The sequence below is a fragment of the Lissotriton helveticus genome, chromosome 5_1, assembly GCF_964261635.1.
Source record: "Lissotriton helveticus chromosome 5_1, aLisHel1.1, whole genome shotgun sequence".
NCBI lineage: Eukaryota > Metazoa > Chordata > Amphibia > Caudata > Salamandridae > Lissotriton > Lissotriton helveticus.
The window spans coordinates 704,914,783-704,927,468 of NC_136065.1; the positions used below are offsets into that span (position 1 = coordinate 704,914,783).

General features: G+C 44.9%; 1 protein-coding gene across 3 annotated transcripts in view; it reads left to right on the forward strand.

Annotated features, from left to right (window-relative positions):
• The window catches only part of LOC144754851 (WASH complex subunit 2-like), a 770,229-nt gene that overhangs the window by 131,307 nt on the left and 626,236 nt on the right, over nucleotides 1-12,686 (forward strand). For all 3 annotated transcript variants that reach the window (XM_078643106.1, XM_078643107.1, XM_078643108.1), the window contains exons 7-8: nucleotides 8,520-8,564; nucleotides 11,586-11,687. In XM_078643106.1, coding sequence (XP_078499232.1) covers nucleotides 8,520-8,564; nucleotides 11,586-11,687 — 147 coding nt within the window. The remainder of the gene's footprint in view (nucleotides 1-8,519; nucleotides 8,565-11,585; nucleotides 11,688-12,686) is intronic.

The window sequence follows — 12,686 nt, forward strand, 5'->3', positions numbered from 1 at the left end:
GACAACAGATTAGAATCTTTACGACTGAGATTAAAGCACTCCAGTCTCCTGGGGTGGTTAGGCCCCAGACGTTTTTTTGTTGCTCTCGCTCCCTCGCTCCCTCCCCCCCAAAAAAAAATGGCCACCACTATAGCAGACTTACTATGTTACTCTTTGTTTCAAATGTTAAGAATTCCAAAGTACTAAAAAGCATTCCGCAAATGAGATGTTTAGCAGAACATGTTGCACAAATGCTAAGTAACGTAAAGGTTTAGTTAAAATAAGATGATTCGTAAAATATGTTTTTATTTTTCATCAAATTCAAAAGCAGTAATTTGTGGTTTGTGCTGGTGGTGAGTTAGGCTGTGTTGGTACTGTGGTTGTGCTTACTAGTGTTAAGTAATAAGGTTGTGTTGCAGAGGCCAGAGTGAGTAAGTCTTCTGTCCCTTTAAAATTAAGAAATAGAACGCAAGTTATGTAGCAAGTCTGTGGCCTCACTTGAGTTTCGAGAAAAAAAAAAAAAAGAGAGCATAGAGCGCACATGAGAGGGAGGGGGTGTGGGGAGTAGAAGAACGTGCAGCTGGATGTGAGGGAGGCAGTGGTCTGCATTTTCGCACCACATTTACATTTCACAGCGGATGTCCGACAACAGATTAGAATCTTTACAACCGAGATTAACCAACTGCAGTATCCTTGTATTTTTACCCTAAGTAAGTATCTCCTACAAATTGCAAAAAAGAGATATTCTCCATGTTTTAGAATTGTTAGATAATGTAAAGTGTTGGAAAACAAAGGAAATTCGTAAAAAATGTGTCTTTTGGTGCTTTGCTAATTTTACCGTACTTAATTACTACAGCTGAATGTTGTCGTGCTAGAGAAGGGGGTGGGAAACGGCAGATGAATGAGAGAGAAGTGCGTGTGCGTGTTGCCGCGAGTTGAAAGGCAGGAAGTGGTATGCTTGGAAAGAGCGCACGTCTGAATGTTGTTGTGCTACAGAGGAAGGGGGTGGGTTCAGCAAAAGGAACGCGCTGGACCTTAGAGAGGGTAGAAGGAAGAAGCAGATGGTGTGCGTGAATGTGAAAGAGTCTGGGGGCTGTTGGTTGTGTTTTAAAATGTTTTGAGAGAAAAGCGGGCATAAAAGTAGAAGGGGGGTGGGAGAACGTGCAGATGAATGAGAGAGAATCTATGGTTTGCGTGTTGCCGTGCATGAATGGGAGAGAGTCTGGGAGGGGGGGGGGGAGAACGTGCAGATGAATGAGAGAGAAGCTATGGTGTGCGTGTTGCCGTGCGTGAATGGGAGACTGGTAGTGTGGGGGGTGGGAGAGAGAGTCTGTGGGCTGTTTGAGTTTGGTGTGCGTGTTTCCGCGTGTGAAAGGCAGGAACGTGCAGATGAATGAATGAGAGAGAAGCTATGGTGTGCGTGTTGCCGTGCGTGAATAGGAGAGAGCTTGGGAGGGGGGGTGGGTGGGAGAGAGTCTGTGGGCTGTTTGTGTTTGGTGTGCGTGTTGCTGTGCGTGAATGGGAGAGAGTCTGTGGGCTGTTTGTGTTTGGTGTGCGTGTTGCCGTGCATGAATGGGAGAGAGTCTGTTGGCTGTTTGTGTTTGGTGTGCGTGTTTCCGCGAGTGAAAGGCAGGGGGGGTATGCTCGGAAAGAGTGCACGTCGGAATGTTGTCGACGTGTGTGTGTTGCCGTGCGTGAATAATGTTTGCAGTTGTGCCGGTCACAGTCTATTACCTGTCTTGGTGCTACTTATCCTCAGACCTCTGTCCTTGAATAACTGCATGGATTGGTGTTCCTTGTTATTTCTGTCCCAAAATGATGATTTATTTGCAGACACAAAAGGGTGTTTTAACTCCTCTGACCAAAAATACATTTATCGTTAGTGTCCCGATTTGTAGAGCATGGACATCTAGGAGAGTGCCAGCTGTCCTGTTTCTCTCTATGGTGCTGGGCTTCTGGGTAATAGGGACACGGGGGCTTTCAATGCGAGGCACTGATAGGCTGGATGAACGCCGGTAGCCATCTTGCTCGTAACGTAAGCTACATGTGAGTCCCAAAAGATCGAATTTGGTGCGCAGCGGCTGGACTCTGTATAGTTTTCATTACTACCACGTGTGCTGGTCTTATGCTCCCTGTGGGCTGTTTGTGTTTGGTGTGCGTGTTGCCGTGCGTGAATGGGAGAGAGTCTGTAGGCTGTTTGTGTTTGGTGTGCGTGTTTCCGCGAGTGAAAAGCAGGGGGGTATGCTTGGAAATAGTGCACGTCTGAATGTTGTCGACGTGTGCGTGTTGCCGTGCGTGAATGGGAGAGAGTCTGTGGGCTGTTTGTGTTTAGTGTGCGTGTTTCCGCGAGTTAAAGGCAGGGGGGTATGCTTGGAAAGAGTGCACGTCTGAATGTTGTCGACGTGTGCGTGTTGCCGTGCGTGAATGGGAGAGAGTCTGTGGGCTGTTTGTGTTTAGTGTGCGTGTTTCCGCGAGTTAAAGGCAGGGGGGGTATGCTTGGAAAGAGTGCACGTCTCAATGTTGTCGACGTGTGCGTGTTGCCGTGCGTGAATGGAAGAGAGTCTGTGGGCTGTTTGTGTTTAGTGTGCGTGTTTCCACGAGTTAAAGGCAGGGGGGGTATGCTTGGAAAGAGTGCACGTCTGAATGTTGTCGAAGTGTGCGTGTTGCCGTGCGTGAATGGGAGAGAGTCTGTGGGCTGTTTGTGTTTAGTGTGCGTGTTTCCTCAAGTTAAAGGCAGGGGGGGGATGCTTGGAAAGAGTGCACGTCTGAATGTTGTTGTGCTACGGTGAGATAAGCAAGAGGCACGCGCAGGTCAGAGAGAAGGTGGGCGGAGGGAGCAGCTTCAATGAGGCGTGGACAAAGTGAAGAGCCAATGAAAAACCACAAAAGCTCGTGAAAAAAAAAGTTTATGGCCCAAAAGCGCGTGCCTGTGGCCACGTGAACTCGAAGAAAACCGCACCGAAAAAGCCATAGTTTGACGAGTATTTTGACCACTAGAATTCTCTCCAATCCATTCCTGCGGAATGGAAAAGGCGGGCCCAAAAACGCGTGCCTGTGGCCACGTGAACTCGAAGAAAACCGCACCGAAAAAGCCATAGTTTGACGAGTATTTTGACCACTAGAATTCTCTGCAATCCATTCCTGCGGAATGGAAAAGGCGAGACCTAAAAATACAAACCAGCTTCTTCTGACCCAGTTTTTGTAAAATCTAACCCTCCAGCAGACTCTGTGATAGTGGCAGCGGCAAAGAAGACGCATGCAGTTGCTGCTTCCTCTTCAGTACCACCAGATAAGGACAGCAAATCACAGGACTCGTGGGGTTGCAAAGTTTGCAATTCAGCTGCCTCCACGCTGAAGGTCTCCAGTGCGGCCACGCTGTTGGGTAGATACGATAGAGCCTTATGGGACTCCATGGAAAGGTTCAAGTCCAAGCTACCTAAGGAGGACCAGAAGGACTTCGAAGAAACAATGACGGAAGGATGTCAGGTGGCGAACCAGTTGATAAGCACAGCAGCGGACGGTGCAGTGCTTGCAGCACATTCCTATTCATATGGGGTTTGTGCCAGGAGGTCAGCATGGTTGCGCCTCACAGGGCTGAAGCCGGATGCTCAGCAACGCATCCTTAATCTTCCTTTTTCGGGTTCCTCTCTCTTCGGAGAACATGCTGACGAAGAGATGACTCGTATGAAGACGGAACTGGATACGGTAAAAGCGGTGGGTTTGGAGAAGAAAAAAGAATTCAAACGCCGCTTTGAGACCAACAAGGGAAAAGGGGCTCAACAGAGGGTTCAAACCCCTCCGTGGTCCCAAAATAAGAACCAGGGAAAATCCCAGTTTCGAGGCAAATCCAACAGGGGTAGAGGAGGTCACCAGCAGTCCTCTACCACCACGAGAGGAGGAAAGGCTTGAGCAGTGGCTTCCTTTGGCGCCGTTGCCCACTCCAGTGGGAGGAAGTGCTTCACAACACCTGGCAGAGTGGGTCAGCATCACAAGGGATCGGTGGGTGCTGAATATACTGCGCAATGGATACATGCTACGTTTCCGTGCGCTTCCAAAGAACATTCCTCCAAAGAGCTCTTGCCCTCACCAGCTAAGCTTGCTCCGAAGAGAGGTGAAAGTTCTGCTGCAAAAAAAGAGCTATAGAGGAAGTTCCTCCTTCTCAAAGGGGAAAGGGAGTCTACTCCAGATATTTTCTTGTCCCAAAAAAAGATCAGGAGGACAAGTTCAGACCCATCCTCGATCTACGTCTCCTAAACAAAGTCATTGCCAGAGAAAAGTTCCGCATGTTAGCTCTTCACCAAATATGCCCACATCTTCAAGCCGGAGATTGGATGTGTTCGGTGGATCTGTAAGATGCATACTTTCACATTCCGATTGCACTGCGGCATCGCAAGTACTTGAGGTTTGTCGTAGGAAGCAAACACTACCAGTACAAGGTGTTACCCTTCGGACTCAAGTCCGCACCACGAGTCTTCACCAAATGCATGGCAGTGGTGGCGGCTTTTCTTCACAAAAAGGGACTCTTCATCTATCCATACCTGGACGACTGGCTCCTAAAGGGCCCGTCTCCGGTACAGGTAACCCACGATCTGCAACTTTGCCTACACCAGTTGCACAGGCTTGGTCTCCATGTAAATATGGAGAAGTCATTCCAGCGGCCGACACAGTCTATCCACTACCTCGGCTCCGTTCTGGACACAAAATTGGGAAAAGCGTTTCCTTCGGAGGAGAGACTCTTTTCCATGAGGCAGAAGTGTGGGATTCTAATGGAGTCTCGGCTTCCAACAGTCCGACAGGTAGCCTCCCTGCTGGGTTCCATGGCGTCCTGTATTTTTCTCATCCCGAACGCCAGGCTGAGAATGCGGCCTCTACAACAGGCTCTCGAAGACCAGTGGGACCAGGCGACAGGGCGTTGGGAAGATCGTATCACTCTTTCCCAAGCAACGAGGGATGCCATCAAATGGTGGACTCGGATGAGGAATGTGCTGGTGGGAGTGCCTTTTTACCAACCTCTACCAACCCAGTCTTTAGTGATAGATGCCTCTCTGCAAGGCTGGGGAGCGCACATGGGTCCCTTTCAGATTCAGGGTCAGTGGTCTGTGCAGGAGCGGACGTACCACATCAACATGCTGGAACTCAGAGCGGTGTTTCTAGCTCTCAAAGCTTTTCTTCCAGCGATCGAGTCCAACTCAATCCTAGTTCAGACAGACAATACAACCACCATGTTCTATCTGAACAAGCAAGGAGGCACGCGGTCACGCCCTCTCTCCCGGGAGGCTCAAACCATCTGGCACTGGCTTCTCTCTCGAAACCTCTCAGTGGTGGCGGTGCACCTTCCAGGCGAGTTAAACATCAAAGCAGACGCACTCAGCAGGCACTTCGAAGATCAGCCAGACTGGGTGCTAAACGACGAAGTGGTAGAAGAGCTTTTTCGTTGTTGGGGTCGTCCAGCCATAGACTTGTTTGCGGATGACGAAAACGCAAAATGCCACGCCTTCGCGTCCAGATTCCACTGACCAGGGACGCAGGGGAATGCTCTCCTGATGGATTGGTCGGGAACATTTGCTTACGCGTTTCCTCCCCTAGCTCTGATTCCGAAGGTAGTTTCCAAGCTGCTCAGGTCAGACATGGAGATGATCTTGATAGCTCCGGATTGGCCACGGCAGTGGTGGTACCCGGACCTTCTGCATCTGTCTGTGTGTCCACACAGACGACTTCCTTGCAAACCGGACCTGTTGAGCAAGATGAACGGGAGGATACTGCATCCCAACCTCCCATCACTGAACCTGACAGCATGGAACCTGAGGTCCTGCAATATGGGCATCTGAACCTGCCTCCCGAATGTATGCACATTTTAAAGGAGGCTAAGAGACCTTCCACGAGAGCGTCTTATGCGTTCAAATGGAAAAGATTTTACATATGGTGTAGGGATCATCACCTAGATCCTACTAAAGGGCAAGAGGAGGTAATCCTGCCATACCTCCTTTCCTTGGCAACTTCTGGTTTGAAATATGCTTCCATTAGAGTGCATCTGTCAGCCATAGTAGCGTACAGGAAATCACCTAATCAGATTTCTTTCTTTCAGGTTCCGGTGGTTAAGGACTTCCTCCAGGGGTTGAAAAAGGTGTATCCCCCTGTGCGAAATCCTTCTCCTCCTTGGGAATTGAACCTGGTTCTGTCCAGGTTAATGTCACCTCCTTTCGAGCCCATCCACGAGGCCTCTTTGCAACATCTCTCTTGAAAAGTAGCCTTTTTAGTGGCGATCACGTTAGCGCGCAGAGTGAGCGAGATACAAGCACTCTGTGCGAAGGAACCATATACTGTTTTCCACCACAATAGAGTAGTTCTGAGAGCTCATCCATCCTTCTTGCCTAAGGTGGTTTCTGATTTTCATATAAATCAGTCCATTTCCCTCCCTTCGTTCTTTCCAAATCCTACGACCCCGGCTGAGCGGTCGCTGCACTCCTTGGATCTTAACAGAGTGCTTAAGTTCTATTTGGAAAAGACCAAGGGTATCAGGAAGACGGATCAGCTGTTTGTGAACTATGGTTCAATGAGAACGGGCTTTCCAGCGGCCAAGAGGTCCATCTCCAGATGGATTGTCACCTGCATTAAATTGGCCTATCTGCTTGCAGGCAGGCCTTTATTGGTATCACCCAAAGCGCATTCTACCAGAGGGAAAGTGGCCACAGTAGCTTTCTTACATGACATTCCAATGTCAGAAATATGTAAGGCCGCGACCTGGAAATCAGTTCATACCTTTACTAGACATTACTGTCTAGAATCTGATTCCAGGGCCGATACTCAAGTAGGGCAAGCCTCCTTGAGAAATCTGTTTGGGTAGCCTATAGCCTTCTCAGGCTTGTTGATGAGATTACTGTCTTGTCATTCCTTAGCCCGCAGGGATGAGGAGAGGCTCGCTATTCTATTCTAATGCTTATGACTATTGATGAGGATCCCCTGGAAGAGAAGGATTAGTTACTTACCTGTAATCCTAGTTCTCTTCCAGGGGTATCCTCATCAAAGTCATAAGCAACCCTCCCGCCCCCCCGGGCAAAGGATATTCTTTAATAAGGAGATATTGTTAACCTATTTGTTACTTGGTTTTTTCAGTCTCCGAAAAGAACAACTGACCTAACTGTCACCCCTGAGGCATGATGGGATTCCGGGGGTCATGAGTGCCTTAAAGGCACGGTGTCAGTTTTTGTATTACATACAGCTACAGGTTAGCTTTTCAGTCTTTTAGACTGTGTGTTTGCAATGCAGCCTGGGAGCTTTCTATGCTTTCAGTGAGTTATAAGAATTTCTACTGCTGTCTAAGCATTAAAACAGTTTCTAAATAATCTTTGGTGTTGTTTCTCATGTTTCTAATGCACATTGTTCATGTATGGTGGAAATTCTTCACAGCATATTTCAGCTCTGATGTGATTTGGCTGCTATTGCATATTTTTATATATATATTTATATATATATATATATATATATATATATATATATATGAGTATATATATATATGTGGGGCACATATAATATAGTGTTTCCGGGGTCCCGCGCATGGGCGGGAATATTCTAATGCTAATGCTTATGACTTTGCTGAGGATACCCCTGGAAGAGAACTAGGATTACAGGTAAGTAACTAATCCATCTGCAACCTTTCTGACCGCATTTTGGAAGAGGCGGGGTATGACGTTCCGAAAACCATAGCAGGGACCTCGAGACTGAAGTCCCACTGGAGCGCGAAGGAAAAACTTCAAGCAGTGACATTGCTCGAGAGACCCTGTGGAATTCCAAAGACCTTGTTTTGATTCTAAAACTGTTAGATTAGAGGTTCCAAGCACAGGAGACTAGCCCACAGGTCATAGACATAGTAATCTACTCTCATCATTTCCTGTGAGCCTGCACCTGTGAATTCCTTCTACATATTGCTTTAAATGTCTTTCCTATAGGACCATCGTTGCACTGTATGTTCCTTGCACCTATTCCTTTTGCATTATATTGCATATTTAGTTCATTAAAGTCCTTTTTAGTTTTATAAATAAAAACATTGGAGTGGGAATTTTTATTTTTAAAAGCTATTGTTTTGATTGTAGTGTTCAGAATCTTTAACCCCACACCACCTACTTCTGAAGCCATTTGCTGCTTTCCTGCTATCACGAGAGTCAGTTGTTCAAGGAGTGTACTTGATTCTCAATGGTTAAATGATTCAGACCACAAGGTTGAGGCCCAAAAAGTCGATGTGTCCTGGGACCCCTGAACAGGTTCTGACAGTTACTTGTTTACATTTTATTCTTTATCATTGAGATACCCGATTTCAGCGGCATAACTGAGATCATGAATTTATTTGGATACTTTTTAGATATATAGTTATGTTCCACTACTTCAGCTATTCATTTTTGGGAGAGTTTTGTTATGCCTAAGGGGTATATTAGTGTATGCACTTGACACTTTTATGGAAAACCCAAGACCTAATTTTATTCTATGAGCGTCATGCCTCAATAGTTAGTCTAACAATTTGTTTAACAAATTGTTTTATTTTATAGGAATCGGATGAAGATTCTGAAACTAGGTCTGAGGAGCAAAGGCTGGTAAGCATTCTATACATGATATGTTGTTAGAATTATTGATGTTGTAATATAATGTTTTAATCTCTTCACTCAAATGTCAGATCATTGGCCATATAGCTGAAGTTGCACATTTTGATTATCATACTCACAGCTCACAAAACATGGCACTGTTCTTAACAAAAAAAACATCAATAAACATTGGCGTATCATAAACAGCAACAACAGAAAATGGGAAAAACCATTGTTTTCTTTCATGAAAGGCCATAGTCTCCGGGACACCTTGGTCAATACAAGCCCCAGAGAGACAGCAGCGAGAGGTCTTCCATCTGTTACTGACGCCTGGGGTCTGCCAAAAGTAACGGGTCATTATCCTTGTTCCAACTGCAGCATCTGCCACCTTACGTCACATACAAAAACCTTAGATCGTGAACCAAATAAAGTGTGGACACAGAGAGTTCATACCAACTGCAACTCCACAAACGTGGTGTATCTAATAACTTGCCCATGTGGGTTGCGGTATGTTGGAATGACTACGTGCAAAGTAAAATTGAGAATATGCGAACATCGCAGTAACATCAGGTGTGGTCGTGCAACTACCAAACTGAGTGAGCACTTTTTACAAAGCAACCACACAACCAATGACATGCGGTGGACTGTTATTGAGCAGGTCAGCACCAAACGAAATACCCCAAAAACTCAGAGAAAGAGCAAAAGTGGGTGTACCGTCTTGGGACAAACGGGCATGGATTAAATGACAATATCCCCTGGGCTTCTGTTATACAGAACTAATCCCCTGTCATAGGGTAGATTGTTATGTATGATCCTTAACCTTTATTATGGAGTGAGCCCATAACTGTATTTAATCTTTATTGAACTTCATTATATTATCTACCTAACAGTTGAACTGTGCGCTACTACCACTCTCTACCATTACTACAGTGCATCCCACCACTTTTTCTAATTTCCTCTCTGGAAAGCTTACTACGTATGGTTTTATTTCCCAATGGGCGGTCCGTGACGACCTCCACTTCTTACTAATCTACCATATATGAATCTGCCTCTCCTAAATGACTTTGGCGAGTGCCGCGTGCCGCCTATAACACTGACCCAGCATTGGGTTATTTTGGCGCTGCCGAGGCATGTTTTCTTTAATGTTCTCTGTTCTTCTATTTGTAAGTGATTAGTTGTCCCACCACTTAGGCATGTTGTATTTTTCTCCCTCTTACCACATTGCCTAACGATCCTGTCAAGATCGGTGGTTTTATTATCATTTTATTGTTGTCCTTCATGCCGATAATACCGGTTCCATGACAACGCACGTCATAGCTTTACTTTCCAATGTCGACTCCGATTGGGTAGTCGAATTCATGTGCTCTAGTGATGTTCAGGATTGGCTCAACATGGTGTTACGTGGCTGTGTCCTCCTAGACGTTCCGTTCCCCATTCTTGCTGGCTCTTTTATGTTTTATGTTTATCTTTTGCCCAACAGCACTAGTCAGCCCGTCTGACCGTTTTCCCTTTCTATATCCACGTGCTAGACAGTATCATAAGATGGGCATTCTGACACCATTTGCCCGTGATTTGAATTTCTTTACTTCCACCCCAATCGGCCTGATAAGGGACAGCTGTCCTTTGTCTTTATCACGGGGTTCCTGTTAATCCTGTATGTGCACGAGTTCACTGATACTGGCACTCGTGTCCTCGTTACGGTCATAAGTGCACCTCGAAGAGCACTCCAGCATTTTATTTCCATTTTTTGACAACCTACAAGGGCACATTGAAATAATTTCTTTGTTTCTTTTTTTTTTTAACCAGAATAAACTTGGTTCCGCTCCAATGTGAAGGAATCCACACATAGTGTTTTTAATAACTTTTTATCACTAGCAACCCCTGGCCAGGGTGGGCTTAGCGCACCCATTCCGCCGGGGTTCACCACTACACTTCATTCGTCCTGACGAAAGCCTGACTAATTGCTCACACATAGGCAGAAACATGTTGACCACACCTCAGGGATAAAACTGGACTTTTAATTTTGGTCCGTAATCCTACACCTTTGTTTTTACTCATGTCCAATTGGTAAAACTATATTTTTGACACAAGTTGGACATTTTTTAACTCCCTTATCTCACCCTTCACCAAACACTCAACCAGCTCTGGCGTTGCAGCACACTAGGGTGGCATTCGGCCACTCCTGGTGGGGTCCGATGATGAAGCATGTCACCAACTAGGTTGGTGAGTGAGGGCCTTCTGAATAACCCAAATTGGTTTCTCTCACAGGTAATTTCTACTATGAGTGTTGATGCATGTTTGCTCTTCTTTGACCTTTATTGTTAATACACTCCTCTGTTGATTTCATGATCACTGTTCTCAACAATTCTTCCCCAGTTATTCAGTATGGTCTCAAGTCGTAACCTTGATTATTGGAGATACACTATGCTCTTCTCTTTTCCACTCTTTTAACATTACATCAAGGATGCGTTGCTCTGTCCTTTTTCTTTGACCACCAACCTTCCACACACGTATTCACTTGTGCCTTCTCCCTGGTTCTTGCCTTGGCTGCATAAGAATTGCCTCTGGCTACAATACCCAGAACTGCATGGAAAACGTTTTAAAACAAAAAGCTGAACCATGGCTCTTTAGAAACTCAAGCTTTAGTGTTGTGGAAAGATAAACCTGTCTTCCAGGAAAAAAGAGGAAGTACGGGAAGGCAGTTCATTGTTACCTACATGCCCCAAGATGAGTACAATTCAAACAAGACATTTTGAAGAAATATCAAAGATAAAGGAGGAGATGTTAGGTGTCTCAATTACATGAAAGGTGTTAAGTGTCTGTTAACTTGCAATGCAGTGTTTTGTTGTGTGTACACGTTTTAGAGTGTTATGTGGCAGACATATCAATATGGACGTGCCCTGTGTTGTGTCTCTCCCTGCTCTCAATCTACCGAAGGGGATGTCCTAGTTAAATTGAGCCTTTATGTAATTTGTCAGGTATATATTAATTTCTCATTTTCCTTGCCCATATCTTTTATTATGATCTTATTAGCATACTGCATTGAGTGATGAAGATGATGATGATGACGGTTCTAACCTCTTTGATTCTGAAAAAGAAGAAGAGGAAGATGATGTTGAAGACCATGCAAAATCAGTAAGATTAAATATACTACATTTGGCCATGCAACTGGCTTTGTTAAACAAAATTGTCTCCCTAAATTTTGTTTCAGTTCATTTACGATAGTGAGAAAATTGCTTTGAGTTCACACCACATGAGGACAGCCATTTGTGTGATAACATAGCAAATTAAAAATGTACCATGAGTTTATATTTATAATTTTTCAGAAAACATATAGCATTTGTTTACAGCAGGATAGCTTGCAGTTGTTAAATCACTTCAACTTGGATAAAAGTAATTATGTGACCAAGATATGACAATTACTGTTTTGTTATTTTCCTCTTGATATTTCCGGCTTTGGCCATAAATCTTTCCCAAACTGTGTTTCATGTGTTCTTTTCTGTGTAATTTCTAAAGCTTCTTCACATTTGTAGGATATGAGGCGTTTTAGCTAAAACACTGTTTGCTCTAAACTTAAATTATTGCTCCTCTTGTTGCATCATAATTTCTGAAGCAATCCGTTCATAACTTACATTCTGTTTATGCTATAATGTTCCCTCCTTAAACACAAAGTCTTGAGTACAGACTACTCTTGACCTGAAGACCACTGCTCTAATTTATGGGAGGGAGTGTCTAATAGAACTTCCTCACATTCAGGTTGAGAACACAGTCTGCCAAATCTATCGATATTCCAGAATATAGACCAAAATTGTCCCTCAGGTAGTTGTAGCATCTGCAGGTTCACTCCGATCAACTCTAATTACAATACTGTCCTCTATACAGCAAAACGTCATGCCTACAAGCCAAGAACAGAACACTGATTTCTATCCAAGACTTGCTGAGGAGAGTCCCTGGATGCGTTACAGAGACACAAATACCACTGGTCACACTTGTTCTTCAGACACATGTAACATCCAACACATAGTTGTAGTTGCCTTTATGATATATGGTGTATCTAATGTTGAACGGTCTTAAAGGACCGCTAATACCTTCTACAAATGCAGCCTTTTGTAGTACTTGATGTAGTATTAATTC